Raw genomic sequence first — 23,959 nt, 5'->3', positions numbered from 1 at the left:
GTATGAATGACTTCAGCATGACTTGGGAGGACGTGCGATTCTTCTGAAACAAGTGGCACACATGCCAGGCGAGCATGCCAAGCCAGAGCAGTGGTGTAAAGGGGAAAAAATGAGCTCTTTGGAAATACTGAACCTGGTCATGGTCCTACATGAAACTGAATTGAATTTTATGTGAAAAAAAAAACTCCAGGATTTTTATTCACGTGTGTGCATGGGATTAAGTCATTTTCACCTATTTATGGGGTATTAATATTACGTGCTATTTATACGCGTTCGCTCTATTTTAGTAAAGTAATATTTTTTCATCCCATGTGGCGGAGAAAGAAGATTCCGTTTCAGATCACATGCACAGCGCGCGCTACAGAAAGAATGAAAGAAAGAAAGAAAGAGCGAGTAAGATCCCTCCCTCCTTCCACTCCCGACACGCACGCGGACACGCACAAACGCACGCACACACACCTGTACGTGGCGAGACACACACTCACACACACACACTCACTCACACGGTGACGAACACGATACGATTACGCGATTTTTTTTTCCGGTCCCGAAAAAGGCGTCGACGGCCCTGGCGGTGGTCATGTGGCCCCTCGAAACCATCCGGCTCGGCTTGCGCGTGCCACATTACATCCCTTACAGAGGCAGCGCGTGCTATTTCAGCCGAACCACAGAGGTGCGAAGCTGCAGCACCACGTAGAATTTGTGACGTCACTAATGCATAGAGATAATGGAAAGGGGTGCAAAGAAAGAAAAAAAGTCTAATAGGGTGGGAACAATACACTGGGTTCGGTACACACACACACACACACACACACACACACACACACACACACATATATACACACATATATACACGCACACACTGATCCCAGTGTATTGTTCTCACCCCTAATAAGATAACCTTACACACACACACACACACACACACACACACACACACACACACACACACCACCACCACCACGAAGCGTGTACGTTCATTTCGAGTCGTGCGTAATGCCGCACTGCACATCAATGCTTTACCAAAAAAAAAAAGGAAAAGAAAAATGGGAAAAAGGACTCTGGACACGCCCACTCAGCGCTCTCCTCCAATCAGACGCGTTCGTGTGTTTCAACTCAGTGCGCTGCTGCCGGAGTGACCGCCAGTTGAAACCCTTCGAGCGCATCGCTTCATCCAGACTCCGGCTCCAGAACCCACAAAGAAATCAAGATTATTAGGTGAAAAAAAAAAATCCATCACAAAGAAACAGCAGCTAAAAAGAAGCGGATTCTCAAGTTTGTTTTGTTTTTTTTAATTTTTAATATTTTGAATAACAGAAGAGAAAGAAGAAAACTCCCGGCTTTTCCCGGACACTTTTGGTTGTGATTTTTCTCAACTCAAACTTCCACCAGACTTCTAGTTTCCTTTAAACAAATCATTTCATCACAGCGTGCAGGATCGATCATGGGATTATTCTCCTTCTGTGATGTGGATTGTAAAGTCGTGTGAGCACGAGCTCAAATCGCCCGGTCGGGACCATGTGAACGGATTCGCTTCGTGGCTTCTGACGTTTCTGGATATTTTAAAAAGCATCGGCAACAGTTGAACCCGACGTCTCTTTTTTTCATCCCTCCATCTCTCTCTTTCTCTCTCTCGTGCCCCCTTTCCCCCACCTCCAACTCCCCGGTCTTTCCTTTTTTTCCATCAGGTGTTCTTTCTTGTCTATTGGGACCAAAAAAAAAGAAATGGGACTCTAGCCTGATCAGTTTCGTCATCTTTTTTTTTTTCGGAAGTGCATCATCCATGTCTGCCCTGCTATCTGAGACTCTCTCTAATGCGTTTGAACAAGTCCGCCGATCCTACGACGGGGTTCTGATCAGACTCTCGCGCTGCGCCATGTCCGTCATGAACTTGGCCGTGCGCTTGTTGCAATTGTTTTGCGTCACGCTGCTTTATTTCTCAGCTGTCAAGGTAAGTTTTGGTGTTCCTTCTCCTGCTTGCACTCTCTCTCTTTCTCTTTCTCTCCCCCTTTTTTTCCTTCTCACGCGTTTTGTTCGCACCACACCAGGCGCGCGCTTGGTTTGACAAGGACGTCCTTGTCCCTGAGGTCATCGGAGTCGTGTTGCGCTCGAACGCACCTCCCCGGGATTTTATGGACTCCTAATCAAAAAGTCTGATCACGCGTTCACACACACACACACACACACACACACACACACACACACACACACACACACACGCACACACACGCACACCACTACTACCAGCTCGCGTGTGCGTGCGCGCGCGTCTGAGCGCGTCAGTGTGCGTGTGCGCGGCAGAAGTGGAGCGTGAATTCGGTTTGAAGGCCTCTCGTCACAGCCACCTTGGAGATATTAAAGGCGCAGTGTGCTCCATTGAGCTGTGCCAGCTCGCCCAGGAGTGAATCCCACCGCGAGCGTGACGTCACAAAAACTAAACAAACAAACAAAAAAAACATTATGACGTCATAACACGCGTTTTATATATTTTTTTAAATCAGAGCAGGAATTTTCGTAGTAGGCACCTAGCCAAGATTTTGAATGAACTGAAACTTTTTATAGTAGCAAGTCGAACAGGTATAGATGCACTATAATGAGACCGTATAAATCAGGGTGGAGTGGGGTAATAAGGGGTGGGGGGGCATTAAGTCTTTGATCAGAATTAAAGCTCGAGCGCAAGAAATCTTTGCGTATTGAGAAATGATGTAACTCGATGCTTAATATCTGCTCAGAAGGTCATGAGTTCAAATCCCACCACCACCAAGTTGCCACTTATGGGCCCCCGAGCAAGGCCCTTAACTTCTCAACCTCTGTGTTGCCCATCTGGATAAATGCCAAATGCCGTAATATACGATAAGCTCTGGTTTGACAACTGATCTCCTACGATCAACCAGATTAAACCAGTACCCAATCACCAAAAAAAAAAAAAAAACGAGACGAACAGCCGCAAATAGTTCCGCCCAGACGTCCTCGGAGGCGAAGACAATATCAGCAGTGTGATGAAATTGAGCCGGACACAACGGAAACAGTGTGCCGGCTCTTTGGAGATGTTCAGCACCAGAGGGTATCACTTTGACACTCAGGGGGGGAGGAATCGGACAGTTATGGGGCATTTCTTAGAAGACCCGAGGAAAAGAATAAGTAATATTAGTTTGTTAGTAATAATAATAAGAATTATTATTATTATTATAAGAATTGTTATTATGTATTGTTTTATTACTATGGTTCAGTCATTCTACACTATATGGTCAAAAGTTTGTGGACACCTGACCATCCCATTCTTTATATGACCTTCACTTTTTTAAGAAAATCAGATGTTCTACTGGATTTTGTGGAGATTTGTGCACATTTAGGCACAAAGTCGAGTACAGAGTGCTGGGGTGTGTTCCGTATGTAGACGGCTTTGCGCAGGGTGGGACATGAATTTCATTCAATCCTATACAAGTGTGTGCTTTGAAGGAAAAAACTTATACAGTACGGCTGGGAAAGTCAGGTGTCCCAATACTTTTGTCATTACAGCGAATCGGCCAAAGACAATCGGATCATTGAGCCATTGGATATGTCGAACCCGAGCCGTGCACCCTATCGATTGCCGCCGTTTCTATCGATTTAACCAAACTGCGAACGCTGACACGTGACTTTCGGAGATCTGCATTGGAATCCTATACTTTTTTGCAGAGTCATGCAATTCAATCCGTGGTAAGACTACCTGGTCCAATGTATTGGACTTTTCCAGTTTATACAACTGCAATAGATCCAAACCTGCTCCAGGATGACAATACCCCTGTAGACAAAGCCATAATGGAAGAGCTTGACCGGCAGAACCCTATTGAAAATGATGAATTGTGCACCACAGGCCTTTTCACGTCACCTTACATCACTTTACTAACACCCTTGTAGACGAATGAGCTCCAGAAAATCTAGTGGATCTTCCCAGGAGAGTTTGGACCGGATAAATGAAATGCTCCCATTTTTTTGTCTTCAAACGTACGGCAACGCTCTTTAAACATCCGCCAAGTCTGTGGTTTCGAGCTGGAGGGTTTGGTTTACCTCGCGTTGGCAGCCGTCCCAACATGACGTCACCCGACTCGCTGACATGCAATGAATGACAGAGGTTGCATCAAGCAGTCGGATTTGCATGGCGCTATAATAATGACATAGCCAAACCTTTTTTTTTGTCCTCTATTTATCGGCAATGTAGAAAATGCATGAAACCATGACCCCCCACACACACACACACACCTGAATTCTTACTAAAAAAAAAAAAGAAAAAAAAAAATTATGAGTATTCCAGGAAAATAGGTAAAACTTGAATAACCAGAAAGAAAAAAAAAAACATTTTGCTTCCTTATTTGCAATCGATTTTTCGAATTTCGAATCGTTCGGATTGACGAAATTGTGGTTCGATTTCTCACCGCATGGCCTTTTTTCCCCCCCTCAGAGTGCCTATATCCCTAAAGAAAATGGAGGCAGCGCGATTGAAGGTAAGTGAAGTGAAGAAATAATAATCAATACCATAAAATGTATTTATTTATTTTTAAATGTAATTTTTTCCCAATACATATATATAGATTTTTTTATATTTACACATGCTCCCTCTACTGGACATATATATGAATGCACTAGATTCTAATACAAACACACAAACAGACATAATTTTATTGTTGTGTATTGTGTGTATTTTGTTTATATTAGAGGAGCATGAATAAATAATGGCCAGTTTATAACCCCTGATCATATATAGTGTCCTTGTATAGATTGGATTTAATGTGAAGCATTAACTGAGGTCACAGGCATTACAATGTTATTACTGATAATTGGATCATGTTGATATATTTACTAGCAAATAATGATAATGATAATAATAATAATAATAATAATAATAATAATAATAATAATGCCTGTATGTCCCTCCGCAGTCGTGCCATTTACCGAGGTCTACAATAAGTCGATGTGCCGGCCACGGGAAATGCTCGTGGAGGTCCATCAGGAGTATCCAGAAGACATCGAGCACATTTTCATTCCGTCCTGCGTGGTGCTCATGCGCTGTGCCGGCTGCTGCAACGACGAGATGTTGGAGTGCGCGCCCACCGCCACGCGCAACATCACCATGGAGGTTAGAAAACCACTCCGCACACACACACTGCTCCATGAAAACCTTCTGAAGGCGAATTTTTGTTTGTATAGAGAAATTGGATTGGACAGTATATTGGAGTTCAACTCCATCATGAACTCTTAAAGATCTTGTGGCCTGCTATAGAGCTATAAACACCTTTTGGGTGAATTAATCTCCACAAATCTCCACAAAACCACTGAGAAACTCGGCACCTTTGGCGAGGAATCTTTTTTCGGGATGCTACGACATGCTTGTAGCTTCTTTGAGATGTTATTCGCTTTGGAAAGCACATGATCTCCCTTCAGTCTTCTCTCCAGGAGGTGAGCTGATCTTAAAACGTCCACTTCCCCCAACAGACTCATAGGTTGGGATGATGATGTGTCTCGGACCAGTGTCCTCCAGCATTGTGAAGTACCTCCCAATTTGATTTCTCGTTAAATCTGTAGACCCCTGAATTCATGTTAAAGCTTCCGCTATGAGGTCGATCATCGCTGGAGATTTTGCGAGTCCGTTCCACAAGTAGAAATGCAAGCCCGGGCCATGATGCAGCCTCCACCGTGCTTCACTGATGAGCTTGTTTGAATTGGATCATGAGCAGATCCTTTCTTTCCCCACACTTTGGAGTTTAAACTTCAGAACTTGTTATGTGTTTTCTTCACAGAATCATGTTTTCTTAGCTGACCTGCTCTAGTGCCTGGTTAGTTCTCCAGTGGGTTCTTTCTCTTTCAGGACATTTCAAATGCAATGCCTGTGATGGAACTTTCATCTTCTCTGAGCATTCAAATGACTTTACTCCCATAGACAGCTCTCTGGTCTTTGTTTTGGTTCATCCTTTACATATAATGTATATATGTAATTATAATATGTAATTATATCCTTATTACTCAAACCAAGAGCAGACATTCAGGTTTTCAACTCGTCTAGACGTCAATTGTTGTAAAAATTCATCTTCTGAGCTCAACCCCAGATGTCTTCGGCGTATCGCAAAACATCGGCGTTCCAATACTTTTGAAAGGGGCTGTTTATAACAAATTGGTCACTGAATCCCTGAGTTCTTAAGGTTTCCTCCCTGTTGCATGAAGGCTCCTATTTGTAGACTTCCTCATAGCTAGCTTGTGAGCATCAAATTCCACATTTAGTCCTCATTTGCTGGTATAATCACCTCCACTCTCCTGGGTAGACGTTCCACTAGAACAATAATTGTGGAGATTTAAAAGGAAAATTTCATGCCAGCTCATCTTTATACATTTGTGTGCCTCAGGTTCTGTGGTAACTATTTGAGAAAGCAACCACATATGTCTGAAAAAGTCCAGCGTCTTAATACCTTTGTCCTCGTCTTTCCTGGGTTATAACTCTGAGGTGACGCAGGAGCCATATTTGCTTAGTCAGCGACCCGGCGAAGATTATATGAGCACCGGATACATAAATAAAACGGGACAAAAAATTGCACTGAGCATCGTAAATCAGACAATGCGACTAAAAATAGCTGCACACAGGAGAACGTCTGTGTCCTCTCAGGGCAATCATTAAGAAGACTGTCTGGAGAAGGACGTTTTTGTTTTTTTTGCCTCGCAAGAGCAGCACAGGGTTCTCTGAATCTCTGAAATCTGGCAAAGCTCCAAAAACTGGCAAAAGGGATACTGGTAGCGTAGTCTTTAAGGCGTTGGACTTTAAATCTGAAGGTCATCAGCCAAACCAAAAAAACACTCCTGGGCCCCTGAGTCAGGCCCCTGATTCCCATATCTGCTCAGTCGTGCAAATAAGATAAAAGTCGCTCTGGATAGAAAGGGGCGTCTGCCAAAATGCAATTGTTCCTTTGGGTACATGGTATCATGGACTCCATGTTGTACAAGATGATTTAAAATACGTTTACGAGGACCCCCATCCTAATGTGTAATATCCTGACATGTCCTTGTTTACCCAGGAGTCAGAACTTCACTTCTGTGATGTAATTTGTTAATAATCGGTTCATAATTTATCACATTACAATACATCATTTAGCAAATCTGAGCAATTTACAGCACCGTACTGTAAAAACTTTACAGTATATATATATATATATATATATATATATATATATATATATATATATATATATATATATATATATATGCATGTGGATTAGTTCTTTCAGATGCGTACATCCTGGCAGCGTTTCAACGTATCGTACGAACATTTCAATGCAGCACGAAAATGTACATTTGTTGTTGTACAATTTTTCAATATGCTAACGTTAGCGTGAGATCGAACAATTGTCGGGGAATACCTGCATATACATTATTTTATAACCGCTTTATCTCAAGCTGCTTTGATACCATGTCCATTGTTAAAAGCAGTCTACTTATAAAAATAAATTGAAGGAAGAACACGAAAAGGGTCTAAAGAGTTTATGAATTGTGCTAAGCTTTCTGTATTCTCAATGGTGGCAAAGTGTTTTTGCTAGTAGTTCCAAAACCGGAGCAGTTAAGAGACAATAAATATTTTTTTGGCTAATTATGATCGTGCTAGTTTCCTAGCATCATATAATAAAATATTGGTGTGCTACTTACCTCGCATCATATGCTATATGATTACAATATTGATGTGCTAGTTTCCTAGTATCATATATTATATACTATAGTGGTGTGCTAGTTTCCTAGCATAATATAATATACAGTAATATAACCTAACATATAATATTGGTGCTAGTTTCCTAGCATAAACACTACCTAGCAATTGCTGTTGTTTCTGCTCGCTAGTGGCTTCTAGCTAGGTGAATAAAAATTGTAATCTCGTGAAGTCCCTGAGAGTTTCGCGCTACACATGAGAGCATTGGTTATCCAAACCAAAACAAGAATGGAGCGGCATAGGAAGAAATCTAAAACAGCATCAAAACGATCAGAAATGAGATATCGCCTGATGGGATCGGCTTGAGCTGTGTGGAAACCAGTTCTTGCTACCTGTATCTGTTGTTTTGAATATCCTGACATAAAATCCCGGTGAGACGAGGTTTGATCGCGTATCGCGTTGCGATATTTCCGTTTGATATTTCTTCTGAGGTGTAACTCTGGACAGAAGCACCTGAGGTCCTGATGTAGTTACATGGAATTTTCCATTCGGCTGAACTAGGAGACTCAAACCTGTTTCAGCTTTATGAAGATACGGGTTCTGCTGTGGAACATCGTTGGGATGAATCGGACCACTGAGTTTGCTAACACCCTTTCGGTTGAATGAGCTACAAATCTCCACAAAAATCTAGTGCAACGTCTTCCCAGAAGAATGGCAATTGTTTTAACAGCAAATGAGGACAATCTATCGTCTAGACGGCAGATCCGACGCTATCCAGAGTTCCTGTCTAGCACTAGCACTAGCACTAGCCCTGCTAGCTTGACCTCAGTCAGAAACACAGGACAAAGTCGACGTACGTGTGTTGAGCTGGATGTAAATCGCTCACAAATCCTATTCTATCGGAATAAAGAATGCAGTAAAATGTCGATTTGTGAAAAAACTTCTCCGGATGCGTCTCAGAGCCTCGTGTATCTTCTCATACTCTACATTTATACACCTGGTTCTTTATCCGCATGCAATAATTTGTACGTTTTCATGCCCCATTTACCCTCATATTTAACTTTCGATCAATCTAGTTCAAATATCTCCTCCTGAAATGACACGCTTTCACACAGACGAGAGTTTGATGCTACAGATATCGTTTCCTACACAAACCTCCGTCTTTTAAAAGGCTGCCGCTTCCTGGCTTTCTGTCCTGAAAACCCTGCCAAGATAAACCTTGTCCTGTGTTTCTTTTCTTTTTTTTCTTTCCTTTTACTGTAAATCTTTCACTGTTTTGTTTGAACGCTCAATTGAGAAAAACCCGGTTTTACTTTCATTTCTTTCGAAAAGATATATATATATATATATATATATATATATATATATATATATATATATATATATATATATATTTTTTTTTTTTTTTTTAACACTTGATTTGACTTGGGCACTTGGATTTGAACTCAACGTTCCGATAATGCAAGAACTGTAAAAGTTTGTTTGTCAGGATAAACTACATACATATAGCTACACTATGTACACTACGGACAAAAGTATTGGGACACCTCTTTTTTTTCCCCTTATCTATTCTCTTACCGGTGTCCCAAAAGTATTCGGACACCCGATTTCTTTTTTTTTTTCTCAGCCAAAGTGTTACTACAAAACCGGTGCCCCCACTATTTGTAAATAAGACTCAAACTTATTCCGACATGCAGATGCGCCTGTGCACAAATCCAGCTTTATAAAGATATTGGTTGGAGCGGAAGCTCTTGAGTGGCCTGCTATAGAGCAATCAACACTATTGAACCCCTTCTGGATGAATTGGAATGCTGATTGCAATTGCCCAGGAAATGGGAATGTTTCAAAAAGCACAAAGGAATCTTACTCAGGTGTCCACAAACTTTTGTGTATACTGCTATTATGGTGCTTACTGTAAAGAGAAGTTCTTGCATTTTGTTCTTGTTTTGCCATTTATATGTAGATTTTTTTTATCCTCTATTACATATATACTAAAATATACTATATTATAAAACATTGTAAAAAAAAATGATACCTTTTTATAATTATGTGTTATAATTCTTAGCGTAGTCACCTTTCACAAAATCTTTTATTTTTAATTTTTATTTATTTATTTTTTTCAATGAATGATATGATTTATTCTGCATCATAATCATTTTCCCTTTTTTTCTCCCTTTTTCTAGGTACAAAAATTAAAACCCCTGCGCATCAAGCGCAACTACCCAATGAGTTTTGCAGAACACACTGAATGTGAATGCAGGTACGTTCCTCTTCAAAACCTGACCTAGCATAACATGATTAGCCGAAGTGATTAGCTGTGGATTTGAATGAAATGACGCCTAAACGTAATTTCTCTCTTTCGTTTGCTTTCAGAGTAAAGAAGGACTTCCAGGATAAGACAGAAATGTAAGTGCTCACGTTTTTTCAAATCACGATTGTCCTATTGAAACATTTAAAAAAAAAAATTTTTTTTATGATCTGTAAATTTTCTTGATGAGGTTTTCATTAGCTCCGGTATCTTTCCTGCTCTGAGATAAGAGTGCGATTTCGAGTGTAGCTTCTACTTTTTATGATTTCCTCCAAGCCGCTGTCGTGCTTTATCTCAGCCTCGGATATGGGACGATCCACTTGTGCGCTTGTGTCCCTAAATTATGGCTTTGGTGGTAGCTTTGTTCTTCGTGGAGGTCAGGAAATGGCGGTCAAGGTCTAAACGGGGTAGAGATCGTTTCGATTGCTTCTGAGTACCGTATCTGTAAAGCCAAAGGTTATAACTGAGAAGGCTTTTCCTGGTTAACAACTTGGAAAATATACAAAAAAAATGCATCTTCCCATATACATTATACAGGCAAAAGTTTGTGGACCATCAGGTTTTTAATGCTTTTTAAACATATCAAATTTCATATTCAGTCTCGTTTTTTGCTCTTGAAATATCGTGGAATCTTCTGAAAAAGGTGTTCCAAAAGATTTCTAGAGATGTGAGAAGGAGGCTTGGGGTACAATCAGCACTCCATCTCTAAAAGTCTTTAATAGGCTTTATATCGCTATAGATGTCCACTCGAGATCTTCCACTCCAACCCCATATCTTCATGGAGCTCATGTTCATGAACAGGTTTGGTTCTGGTAGTTGAAGGGAACGGAAAATTTCATGTGTTTGTAGGAACATTTTGGTAAAGAACCACATGTAATGTATAGAAACATCAGGTGTCTCAATATTAATGTCCATTTAACATCCATTGGTCCTGCTTATATAACGGGTTGCCATGTATGGCCAACATTTTAAGCATTATTTGTGTTTCTACGTTCATTTTTTCAGAGAACCTCGCCGAGGCAAGGGGAAAGGTCAAAAGGGGAAGCGAAAGAAAAACCGTGACAAAACGCGGGATTTGTACGTTACCTCAGCCTTCTCCTCCACCCACCTGCACCTGAGTGTTATGCTCTTGGTCATCAAATTAATTTGGGAGGAGATCTGCTGTCTCCTTTAATTTAAGCGGGAAAAAATTGCAATAAAAAAAATACAAACAAATCACAATTTATTAGCGTTAATCTACGCTACATAAAACGTAACTTTTGATTTTATTTTATTGATTTATATTTTTTATTTTGAACCAAATCGAAGCTTCGACTCAATCGCAAAACCCTGCCGCATTACCCCCGACCCCTCCCCTAATTGGGAACGGCAATATAAATAATTTTCATATCGTCCCATTAACGTTGAACATAACTTTTTAAGAAAGGAACAAAAAAAACCAAGATGGATTATTATATTATTAGGCATTAGACGTTCCAAGATCTGTATGTTTTCAAATCTCAGCCTTCTCCCACTGGAGGTGGAGCTTAGCATCAATTTTTTTAACTCTTAATTACTAACTTACATATTAGTTTGTAAGTAATACTTAAATTTTCTGTCTCTTACCTCTTAATTACCTAATACCATTTAGAACGCTTTCTAAAGTTCATTAAATGACTTCCGGGAGCTGTCCATCACAATCTTACTAGCCAATGGGAGTTTAGCGATGTTAAGCCCCGCCCCTAAATAAAGGTTAGTGTCAGAATGCTGGACATGTTCGGAAACGTGAAAGAAAACCCGGGTAGCGCGTTCATAAGCCATGATTAGAGGGAAAAATTGGCAATAAGTTGTTTAATTGTCACTATTAAAGTTCTGAGCCAATGAAATTTTGCGGTTAGCATCCATTAGATTAAATAAATAGGATTGGATTAAATTGTATGGTCATAATTTATGGGAGATGGTAGTTTAATGGTTAAGGTATTAGACCTTCTGAAGGATGTGAGTGTAAAAACAAGCCACACCAAGCTGGGCCCCTGAGCAAGGCCCTTTACCACATTACAGTTTAGTTGGATAAATAAGATCAAAGTCGCTCTGAATAAAAAAAATAAAAATGATGGCGTTAACGTAATAGCGGATGCATTCAGTACCCGTAGAAGTCCAGAAGGCAATAATACCGTGAATGCTAAATTCCTTTTCAGCTTTTATCCTTATATATTTTCGTTCCTTTCTCAAAAGGTTGCGTTTCAAAATCAGCCTCAGGCTTCCACATGATCCGATACGATTTTGAGAAACGTACACATTACAGTAGATGGAAAAAGGTTTGTTGACACTATGTGATGCTATGTGCTGTTTCCACATTGAGTCTCTTATAAAAACCTCCACTCTTCTGGGAAGACATTTATGGATTTTGAGGAGGACTGGGGGGCAATCAGTCTGGAAACTCATCCTCAGTAAGATTTATACCTCTCTAGCAGGCCAATCAACCTATCAACCATTGAAACCTATATGTTCTTGGAGGCATTTTCATACTGGAACAAATTATGGGCCACAAAAAAAGGGGGAAACTACATGCTAGTGCACCAAAAAACCTGTATCGTGAATCGTGTGGAAATGAAGCACATACGTCTGGTGTATCAAGAATTTTGTCCATGTAGCGTACGAATCGATTGTGACTCTAGAAACGCAACGTCGCCTCGAATCATTCCGTCGTTTCCTTTACGACATTATCATGTGGCTAGTTGTGCTAGCATGCGAAAACTGGTTCTTTAACCAAACCATCATTTAGTTTGGTACAGAAAGTCCTCCACAAACCCAGTTCAGATGTTCACAGCAATACGACACCCTACTGCTGCATGGCTTACGCATCATGGCACTAATCTTTGAACGGCTTGGTTTGGAATTGTGCCCATTTTTTTTTTTCCTAACGATAATTTTTTCGCTGTAATTTGGATTTTTTTTTTATGTGGTCCTGTGTGTTTTGTCTTAAATGTCTCGAAGTGGCTCTCGCCCCACATTACTCATGAGACATGATCCGAAACAGATCGAATCCGTGCTCGGGTTTCTACCCCTCGCGATTTTTATGTAAACCACCAGTTTGGGCTGAGACGTCAGCGTGTATTTTCTTGGTTATGAATATGCCCAACATTGTGTTTTGATTATGATGAAAGAGCGAGGGAATGCGTTTTTTTTCTCACTCCATGTATTCTGTTTGAACGGAACATCCCTAGTTTGAAATATCAAAGGCAGATTTGTATGTTTTTGTTAAATTCCTTTTTTTTTTTTTTCTTTTTCTTTTTTATCCAGTCCCTGTGAAACATTTGGCAACACCTAATCTTTGGTGGCTTTTGAAAGACACGTGGATGTTCCTTTTGTTACTATGAAACAAATAAGGTAATATATAAAGATATTTAAAAGAACAAATCTAGGAATGTCTAGATATTCCTTATTTTTTTAATTTTTATTGACACTCTTGGAATCATTCAGCTGAAATACTTCACTTGATGTTCTTCACTAGAGATTAGTGAAGACACCTTCAACTGATCCGAAACCATTCATCGTCCACCTCCACGTTTGTCTGTGGCGGTGTTAGTCTCCTAACATATTCTCTTCTGATGTCCCATTTGGACTACCCACTTATTTAACGCCCGACTACACGGCATAGAAACAAAAAGAGCATGCAGGTGTCTCCAAAAGACTTTCCAAACCTTTCAAAGGCTCTGAATTTATACAAGCACTGAATTGTCTGCCTTCAATAGACCACTAGAAGCTTTAACAGCTCTTTTTTTTTTTTTAAGTTAGTTATTTGAAATGACTGTATTTAGGCCTGTGTTTCTGTTCTAACTGTTTTATCTTAATGAACCAGAATAGGAATCTTTTTTAGAGACCCTTCATTTTTAATATATATTTATATATTAAAATAATGGTGTCTTTAACAGTTATATTGTATTATTGTGTTAGTAGAAAAAAATATTTAAAAAAACAAAGAAATTCACACAAAGTTTCTGTAGAAATAGAGTCAAGTGAGACGGCCAACGTCCGGTGGAAGAACCAGGGGCAATTTTACGACTTTAAATTTTTCAATTTTTGATGTCTTGAAATTTTTTCTTTCACGGCAAAGGGTGGACACATTTTTAGAAACTTTAGATACGTCACAAATTTTAGTCATTGTCAGACTTTATATGTATTTGCTATCTGGTGAAATGTTAGACGTATCATGAGTTTCATAAACACGATATCATGAGTTCAAATCCCCTTCAGTGAAGAGCATCAGTAATGAATGTATGTAGATTTAGATATTGAAGCTCAGTGGGTAAGGTGTTGAACTTTGGAGGTTCACCAAGCTGAACTATTAGACTATTTAATGGTCTAAACCAGGGGTTGTCTAATCTTTTCCACAAAGGACCCGTGTAAGTGCAGGTTTTCATCCCAATCAATCACCTAATTAGTGATTAAAACATGTTTAAAAATCTTTCGATTCGAACAGGTAGAATTGGATGTGGACTTGCTTGGAAGACAACCTGCCCTTTGTGGAAAACAATTGGACAATACAATGAATCTTTGGCCAGGAAATGATCAGAAATGTTGATCTCTCCTTCGATTAATGCTTCCTGCTTCCATTTTGGAGCTTCTTATCATCCTGTCAGATATTTTTGGAAAATTTTTGCACATTTTTTGCTAACCGATCCTATTGCGTATATAATGTAGCATAGTATAGCAAATTTCACCACTTTCCAGGCCAATGATTCATCGCTAAATACGGTAAAAGTTGGCTAGTTTAGGCTTGGCCCATTTTCCTGCCCAGGATCGTGGATTCGTTTTCTGTCCAAATGTACATAAACCTTTGCAGCACCACGTCCCTGAAATCTAGCAGCTGAAATCTAGAAGTATGTCATCCAAAACCCAAACTGGGTTAAAATCTGTTTAGATTGCCTGGAAGTCCAGATAAGAGTTTTAGACAGGTTGTTTTAGTTCACACGAACTTGAGTTCAAACTGATGAAACACTACATATTGCACCATTATCATTGTGAAAGGGCCTTCTGAGTTTTTACATAGGAATACTTTTCGCAGCATTATCATGGTCAGGTTTCTATTGCAGGTATATATAGAAAAAAGTCCCCATTTGTCCCTAATAGTTTATACTTTAGTCCCCAAAGTGTTTATGGACATTTGGAGCTCATTTGTAATTCATTCCAAAGGTGTTCAATAGAGTTTATAGCTCTATAGGAGGCCACTCATGATCTTCCACTTCAATCTGTATAAACTATATCCATCCGAATCTACTACAGTTTATGGGAAAAAGTTTTTCAAAAGAACCACATATTTCTGGAAAAGTCGTGTCCCAGTAATTTGGTCTAATTTAGGTGTTATATAGACTTCGATTACATCCAAAAAAAATAATGTTTCAAGAAACTCTTAAGCAATCATTCATCAATATGAGGTGACACAGAGGACACAAATTCCTGTAGTTAAGCTGCAACATGGGAAATATTAGCAAAAATTGGTTTGCCCTCCATAAACGAGGCTATAAAAATAGCTCTATTGCTAAAAGTTCCCATATCCCAAATCCACAGTCATTAAGGCCTGTAATCGCCCAACCTGGACTGAGATGCTAGTGTAATTTTACTCCCACGCACTGCAAGGAATCCGCCATGAAGTTCAAAAAGACCATGGTTAGAGCAATAGATGGTACAATTTGGGGTTTGCCTCCAAGTTTTCTTCATCAACGACAAACAGAAGCGTCTAGACACAAGTGGACCCTTAAACACATGGCCTGGACCTGGGTTCTGTGGTCAAAAAAATAGAGGCAACGAAAAATAAAAGGTGGGTTTGTGGTAGAATTAAATACATTAACATAGAAAAGTCCTTAAAGGTGGAAGTTCTGTGATGGTAGCACTGGATTTCAAACAAAAGTCTGGCTGCATCTACTAGATTCTGCTTGGATCTTTGGGCATGAAACATGTTTCCAAATGCACATGCACACACACACACACACACACACACACACACACACAAATAATTAAATGACCACCCCAGTTTCTACCTGTGAAGTAATCTGAAGAGAAGTCAGGACCTTGGACAGTGGAAAATCTGGTGAAATGCTCCAATCAAGTGCTGGTTTGGTGCCAAATAGAGGTTGTGCAAAGTGATAAAATCAGAGGTGGCGATATTTATGACACATGGTTTTGTTTTGTACCAGCATTTTCTGTAGCCCGGGTATCGAGGGTGGCAGTAATTCTGGACTTGATTGTATGAAATTAAGGAGACATGAGCAATATAATAATACTAATAATAATATATTCGAACCATCATTCTATTTCTTTTAATCACAATGGACAGGGGTCAATTTGTTGAGCCCATAGTGCCAAATTTGTAGACAGATGACACTGGCCCAAATTGGGTTGGCGTCCAATGGTCTATGAAGTATACCCCAGGTTTGATTGGACTGCAATAAACTTTTTTTCGGCTTCTCCCATTAGGGGTCACCACAGCGGACCATCCGCATGTTTGATTTGTCACATGTTTTTACGCTGGATACCCTTCCTAACACAACTCTCCCCATTTATCCGGGCTTGGGACCGGCACTAAGAGTGGCTGGGGTTGGTTCCCTGACCGGGGATCGAACCCAGGCCGCAGCGGTGAGAGCGCCGCATCCTAACCACTATACCAGAAGGGGACCTATTGATTGGACTGCAATGCAAGTACTACATCAACACATCTATGTGGACATTAGCAAAAGTGCCTCTGGTCCACATTGTAAGATGGACACATAGGACACAACTCAATGTCTTTCAAAAAAAGGGCTTGCCTTGTAGAATTCACCTAATTTGCTCTTGAAATTGCTCTCTTATAATACAGATGTTTTCGGATGTTGCACAGAAGGGTACACCTAGGTGCGTTACTATTTCAAATCGAAGATGGTCAACACAGACACCTCCTGCAACTGTCTGAAGGCATTGTGATGTCTACAGACGGTCAAAACTCATCATTCTACTAGAAATTGAAGGTGGCCTGGTTCGTCATGTTCTTCCTACTTGCTCTGTTTCACAATCTTCTTCTGAACTACTCAGGCATGTTGTGAAACTGAAATTGATGTTTCTTCTATTGGACTTACCAACAATAAGCCATAGTGAGTCAATGCTAGAACCCTTAGCATCTGCGACTTCTATGGTTCCAGATGGCAATTATTCCAAGAATGGTCCAGCAGACATGGTGCTCTACCCAGTGCTTAAAGTATTAGCCATTTCACAGAGGATGCAGGAGGCAAAATGGTATAACAATGCTTCTGAAATAATGCTTTCATCCACCACATACCCCCAAGAACCTTGGGTAGAGGCTGCCCCTTTATTTTGGGGACTGGGTGGCAGAAGTCCTCACCTAGGTCTACAAAACTATGGCTGGACATTCATGCCTCCTTACTGCTACCTTCCTTTTCATTCCACAAGGAGTGTTTCATCATCATCATCATGGCCACTACTGTAATTGTTCAGGAGCTCTTATCTATGAGCACTTTTCCAGTTGACCAGGCCATGTTCTATGGAGAATCCAGATGTTAAACTTTTGTTTAGAAAGCCTGGTGAAATGGATGCAGATATAACTGCAGTTCTATGAACAGTGGATAATCACAAGGTCCTCGGCTTGTCAGGTTGTGACATAACGACTGAATCATTCTGATGCAATTTTCACCAGAGATTTCACCAAGTTTTGAGGTTTGTTCAAAACCATTGCCAACAAGCAGTTCCTGATTACATAGTAGAATTGGTAACAAATGACTACGTCTGGTGTTAACGATATGTCTAAAAATGACGTTAATGATGTCATTATATATGTATATAATCATCTGTATGCAAATTTATGCAAATTGTAATTAACATAGAAAACATTGCAGTGCAGCGCATTGTAGAATGCGAGAATGGAGTAGATTCGTTGCAGGAGGAGGAGATGTCATCCTGTTAGACGATTAAACACTATTTTCTGCTATCATTACAGTAATAAAGGTGGACGCCGTTGCCAAAAGTATTGGGACACCTGATTTTTTTCCCCTTCAACTTGAAACTTGAATTAGGATACCAAACAAGCCTGTGTAGAAACCCAAGTCCATGAAGATATGGTTGCTACAGCTTGGAAGGGAAGATCTTGAATGTCCTGCTATATCACAGTAAACTCAATGGAACATCATTGGGATGAATTGGAACGTTGACGGCGCCTCAGACCTCCTCACACATTTTCAGCTAAATCAGCTGGAAGAATCTACTGGACCAGATGAGTGGAGCTTATTGTAACAGCATTGTATTTGTTTGTGCACCATGACAACAGTGCAAAAAAATAAAGAATGTGAACTGAATCGAATTGCGTTTGACTCTTTTTTTCGTTTGTATGTTTTAATGTCTATTTGTATATTACTAGAGATAGATGTATGTGTGTGTGGTTCATATCCAGTGTTGTGTACATGCGGATATACCTGGTTACCCGGATACATGTTTTACACCTCGGCCGGGCTCGCAGGTGCAAGTGCAGGTGCATGCTATGCCATGCCTAACAGCTCCCAATCCCCCAATGCACAATCCACTCAGGTGGGCTGTTGCCATAGCTACTGGCTAATCAGGAGACTCGGGACAATAAAAACGCTTGCTTCACAACATAGTGTGTCAGAATGTGTGACGATTTGCTTTTCTAATTATTATAAATGCAGTATATATATTTCTTTTTTTTGATTTACTGACTTGCGTCTTGTTTCTCTGCAGTACTCACTGTAAACCGTGCTGCGTCACATGCTCCGAGAGAAGAAAGCGGCTCTACGTTCAGGACCCGGAAACGTGCCAGTGCACCTGCAAGCACTCGGAGGCCGACTGCAAGCTAAGGCAGCTCGAACTGAACGAGAGAACTTGCAAGTGAGTAGGAATGATCTCCATATTATACGTTCAAGATGCATATAAAGCAGCTACCGGTGCGACGTGATACGATTCGCAGTTTTGTAGAATTCATACGAGTCATTTTATTCGATTAGATTCGACTCGACACAATGCGATACGATTCACCGTTTCGTAGGATTCATATGAGTCATTTAATTGGATTCGATTCGATTCGATTAGACACAACGCAACACGATTTACCGCTTCTTAGGATTCATACGAGTCATTTTATTTGATTCGATTCGACACAATGCGATACGATTCACAGCTTCGTAGGATTCATACGAGTCATCTGATTCGATTCGATTCGACACAATGCGATACGATTCACCGCTTCGTAGGATTCATAAGAGTCATTTGATTCGATTCGATATGATTCAACCGAAAACAATCAGATTCAGATCGTTCACTTAGATTTCAGACGCCAAATTGGCCATTTTTACTTCATTATGTGCCGTCTGACTTGAATTAAAAACCAGACGTCCTTTTCCTGTTCGGTTCTCAGGAAGATGCAGCTGTACCTCTGCCATGTTAATCTGTATACTATGCATCATGTTGACGTAGCAGCAGCGGTGCTAAGAGAACGCGCTCAGGAAAAGGTTTAACGACGAGAAATTGATTGATCGAATGAAAATATTGGGCACAAATTATTGGTCTATTGGTCTATATATATATATATATATATATATATATATATATATATATATATATATATATATACACACACACACACACAATATTTCCAAAAGTATTGGTACTGGTCAGAAGTACGGAACGTTATTTTTGAGCATTAGCATACCGTATTTAGTCCCAATTTGCTCCTCTAATTCCCTACAGTCTTCTGGGAAGATGTTCCACTAGATTTTGGAGTGCGCTTATTGATATTTATGCTCATCGGCCACCAGGGTGTTACGAAAGGCAGGTACTGATGAAGGTGAGGAGACCTGAGGTGCAGTCAGCGTTCACATTCATCCCAAAGGTGTTCAGTAGGGATGAGATCAGAGCTAGCAGCAAGATCTTCCTCTCCAAAGCATGCAAACCAGACCTTTAAAGAGCTCACTTTGTGCTTAGGGGCATCGGGACATGCTGGGAAGGTGTTGGGTTTCCAAGTTTAAATTTTATTAGAGCGCCATCTGTAGACGTCCTGTACAATCGAGTGACTCCAGATTTGTGGTAGCAGTTTGGAAAATAAGCACATATAACAGGAAAGATCAGGTTTCCCAATACTTTTGGAATTGTAGTGTGTGTGAGAGTGTGTGTGTTGCTCTATTTGATGTATAGTATACATCCCTTTTCTAATCGTACACTATTTTTTGTCCTAGATGTGACAAACCGAGGAGATGAGCAGCGATCAACATTTTTTGTTGTTTTTTTTTTTTTTCTTTTTTCTGAATAAAGGCATAAACACTAATAATTAATAGCACCGCACTTTGAAACCCGTTAGATCTGTTCGAGACCTGGACTCTTGAAGCATTCCCCTTCCGAGCGAGTCTTCCCCAGTCGTGCACACACACACCTCCCTTCCCCCCGTCATTGTAAATATCACAATATGATGTGTATATTTGCGATTTTCTTTCTCGAAAGCGAAGTCTGAACGGTAGAAATCTGCTGCTAAACTGCTGCCTAGGAGGATCCTGTTGATCGGCTGAGTGCGAGTCGCTGACTGACGCGGCATATCACTGGATTAGCCATTTTTTTCTTTTTTTTTGTTTTATATTCAAAGCCACGTCATGCGGACGATCACGGATTTACGGACACCGCGTACGAGAGACTGAAAAACGATCGGATACTGGAGTGTGTCCCGGGCGTTCAGAGAGAGTTCGAGATCCAACGTGAGATCACGGACTCGCGAGAGGAAAGGATCGCGAGAAAAACGACCGAAAAAAAAGACAGAAGAGCTCGTTTCGTCTGCTCCGAGCAAATGCCACTTAGTCTGTACGGATCCCACGTTTCTTCGACTTGACTTCATTCACTGAGCGACAGACGACTACTTGAGTTTTTTTGTTTAGTTTTGGTCACTTATTTCTGTATTTGTGTGCGGGTGCGTATGAATGTATGTGTGTGTGAATGTGTCTTTAAATTTCTGTCATTCAGCCTGCAGTGAAACATTTTATTAAATTCTTTTTTTTTTTGACACCTATATACTGTGTATGTATATATATATATATATATATATATATATATATATATATATATATATATATATATATATATATATATATGTGTGTGTGTTTTTTGTTTTTTTTTCAGTATTTTCTGTCCATATTTAATTGGTTCTATTTATGTGCAGTGTTATATAGTAGTTATTTGCTAATCTTTTTTTTCTTTTTTTTCTTTTGTCCGAAAAAGCGAGTACATTCCTATAGATTTTTCTTGAGCCTGTTTTGCCTTGATTTTTTCTCTGCACACACACACACACACACACACACACACACACACACACACACACACACACACACACACGCACACACACACACACACATATATATATATATATATATATATATATATATATATATATATATATATATATATATATATATATGTATGTGTGTGTTTGTGTGTGTGTGAAGAGAAAAATTATATATATATATATATATATATATATATATATATATATATATATATATATATATATATATATATATATAAGGGCTGTGTGGTTTATATTAAAAAAGCTAAGTGTGTGAGTAAGAGAGAGACAAGGCTTTTTAACAAGAGTGTATTTTTGAGGCTTCATCCCCTCTAACAATCAATTTCTAGCTAAAATAAACCAAACACTATTTTATTTTTGTTGTTATATCATAAAGACGAAACTGCCTGTTTTAGTTTATTTACATTCTCAGTTATTTATTTACTCCATTGTAAATATGTCTAGATTTATGTGTGTGTGTGTGTGTGTGTGTGTGTGTGTGTGTGTGTGCGCGCGAGAGAGTGTGTATTTTTCGTTGTAATGTAGTAAAATGTATTTATTTTCAAATTATATTACTTATTTTTTCCGCCTTCATTTTATTATTTTTATTTTATTTTATTTTTTTCTTTTTCTATAAAAAAAAAAAAAACGTTTGAAAATCTCGTCTTTTTTTCCTTTGGGCAAGTTTTTGGATTCCTCACATGCCGTCGCCTGGGAGAGGGGGGGCTTTTTCACACATTTGCTCTGGGGTAATGTACGTCGAAGGAATTGCCGGTGTTTTGAAGAAATGAGGGAAAACTAAAAGTTTTTTTTTTTTTTTTGTGGTTGCCAGGAATTAATACGTCTCGAAAAAAAAAAAAAAAAAAAAACATTGCTTTGAAGCAATTCTGATAGGATCTTAATCCCTTCTGGGGTTTTTTAATATATATATATATATATATATATATATATATATATATATATATATATATATATATATATATACACACACTGCGGTCAAAAGTTAATGGAGCTGATGGAGCTAATGGAGATTACGTGCTTTTTTGAAACATTGTTCTAATAAGCTTCACTCTTCTGGGAAGATGTTCTACTAGATTTCGTGCAGATTTGAGCTCAGTTATGCCACAAGGCTGTTTATAGCGCTATAGCAGGCCACTCAAGATCTTCCATTTCAAACCATGGAAACCATATCTTCCTGGAGCTGGATTTGTACACAGAAGTAACAAATGTAAGTCTCCTAGTTCACAAACGCATCCAAAGACATCCTACACAACTGTGTGCCTTTAACCGTGTGGTAACAGTTTGTGGAAATGACCAGATTTTTTTAGAAAAATCAGGTGTCCCAATCCAAAATTTTATTATATTGAATCAATTTAGTTTCGATCGAACTATTACGATGAATAGTTTACATTTGTTAGAATGCATTTGGGTAATGCAGATGTGTATATAAGTGTGTTTTACATTTAATATTTCATTTCCTAAAGATATGTTCTACTTATTTCAGCATACTTTAACAAACATCTTCCAACATCCTACATTCGTTCACTCCCTCGATATGTGCAATTTTCAGGATTTTCTCCTTTTAACAGAAATTCTTGAAGCTCGACATAAAACGCTAAAGAATCCACTTTAGCATTTTTAACCGCAGTGACACTGCGCTAACTCTAGTCTCCTTCTCATACCCCTGGCATTGTTGTGTATGTTTTCAATTTTAATAATAATACAAATAAATAAATGGGCTTAAAGTGCAAGGGGGAGACTAAACAAACTTACGGTCCGCCACTTAATACGTTCCTGAGGGAACTCAGATTTGAATACATATAATGCAAATAATACAAATAAAAACTGAATCGATTGGCATTATTCTCGATAGCGCTCTACACGGGTTATACCGAAAAACTGTTCTGCTCTTTCATAATCTGACCGCATGTCAATTTGTTAATCGTATCTCAAGCAAACAAAACCTGTTGCAAGGATTATTACTCACATCTGGGAAGCCCGTTGGCCTTCACGGTTCAACTTATTTTTTTCCAAGCTCCTAACACTTCTGATGCAATAATCAGTAAAGAGAACTGGGCTGGGAATCCAAAAAAAAAAAAAAAGTTTACACACTGATGATCAACCAGGTCATGAACCTTTAGCAGATTTCTGTTGATGACAATTGTGGAGGTTTGATGGTTTCACGCGTTCATCATGTATTAACACCTAAACAAAACATATACAAATATAATAGAAAAGATAGATAGCAGACAGATAGTTAAGCGGGTAGAGAGAGTTAAAGAAAAATCTACCTACCTACCTACCTACCTACCTACCTACCTACCTACCTACCCAGACAGAGAGACAGACAGACTTTATCTAGACAGACAGACAGACTCTATCTAGAAAGACAGACAGACGTTTTCACACAAAATACTACAGCACAGATCACACATCACCTTAGCGTTTTTTACTTGCACAACGTTGGAGACACACGACTGTATCGGACGTCTATAAATGCATTAGCATGAAATTTTCCTTTCACTTAAACTAGCAAACCAGAACCTGTTTCAGCATGACAGTGCCTCTGTGCTCAGCTTTTTCTATGTAGTATATCTTCGAAATTCCTCCTAAGTTGGACCGGCGTGTGTCCTTGTTTTATAAAAGATCCTGAGGGTGATCAGTTGCGTTTGCTTGTATTACCAGC

At 39.4% G+C, this 23,959-nt stretch overlaps 1 protein-coding gene across 4 annotated transcripts; it reads left to right on the top strand.

The window, feature by feature from the left end:
- Window positions 1-981: 981 nt before the first annotated feature.
- Window positions 982-20,248, top strand: vegfab (vascular endothelial growth factor Ab). 4 transcript variants are annotated; one of them, XM_046874179.1, is made up of 8 exons: window positions 983-1,951; window positions 4,442-4,484; window positions 4,920-5,116; window positions 9,847-9,923; window positions 10,037-10,069; window positions 10,977-11,048; window positions 18,693-18,839; window positions 20,183-20,248. In XM_046874179.1, the coding sequence occupies exons 1-8, from the start codon at window positions 1,784-1,786 to the stop codon at window positions 20,202-20,204; spliced, it is 759 nt and encodes a 252-aa protein (XP_046730135.1). In that variant the 5' UTR covers window positions 983-1,783; the 3' UTR covers window positions 20,205-20,248. The 4 variants fall into 4 exon arrangements, with proteins under 4 accessions (XP_046730137.1, XP_046730138.1, XP_046730135.1 ...); XM_046874180.1 differs by lacking the exon at window positions 10,977-11,048 and having other exon boundaries at window positions 988-1,951; XM_046874181.1 differs by lacking the exons at window positions 10,977-11,048; window positions 18,693-18,839; window positions 20,183-20,248 and adding an exon at window positions 17,938-18,665 and having other exon boundaries at window positions 982-1,951.
- The last annotated feature ends 3,711 nt before the right edge of the window (window positions 20,249-23,959 follow it).

The sequence above is a fragment of the Silurus meridionalis genome, chromosome 18 (genome assembly GCF_014805685.1).
Source record: "Silurus meridionalis isolate SWU-2019-XX chromosome 18, ASM1480568v1, whole genome shotgun sequence".
Classification (NCBI taxonomy): Eukaryota; Metazoa; Chordata; class Actinopteri; order Siluriformes; family Siluridae; genus Silurus; species Silurus meridionalis.
This window is presented reverse-complemented; position numbering and strand designations above follow the sequence as displayed.

What these genes read in the sequence shown, in the direction of transcription:
- vegfab (XM_046874179.1), top strand. Translation starts at nt 1,784, where the DNA reads ATGTCTGCCCTGCTATCTGAGACTCTCTCTAATGCGTTTGAACAAGTC. An exon ending in TTTATTTCTCAGCTGTCAAG is followed by an intron (nt 1,952 to 4,441) that starts GTAAGTTTTGGT and finishes TCCCCCCCTCAG; the next exon opens with AGTGCCTATATCCCTAAAGA. An exon ending in TTCCAGGATAAGACAGAAAT is followed by an intron (nt 10,070 to 10,976) that starts GTAAGTGCTCAC and finishes TCATTTTTTCAG; the next exon opens with AGAACCTCGCCGAGGCAAGG.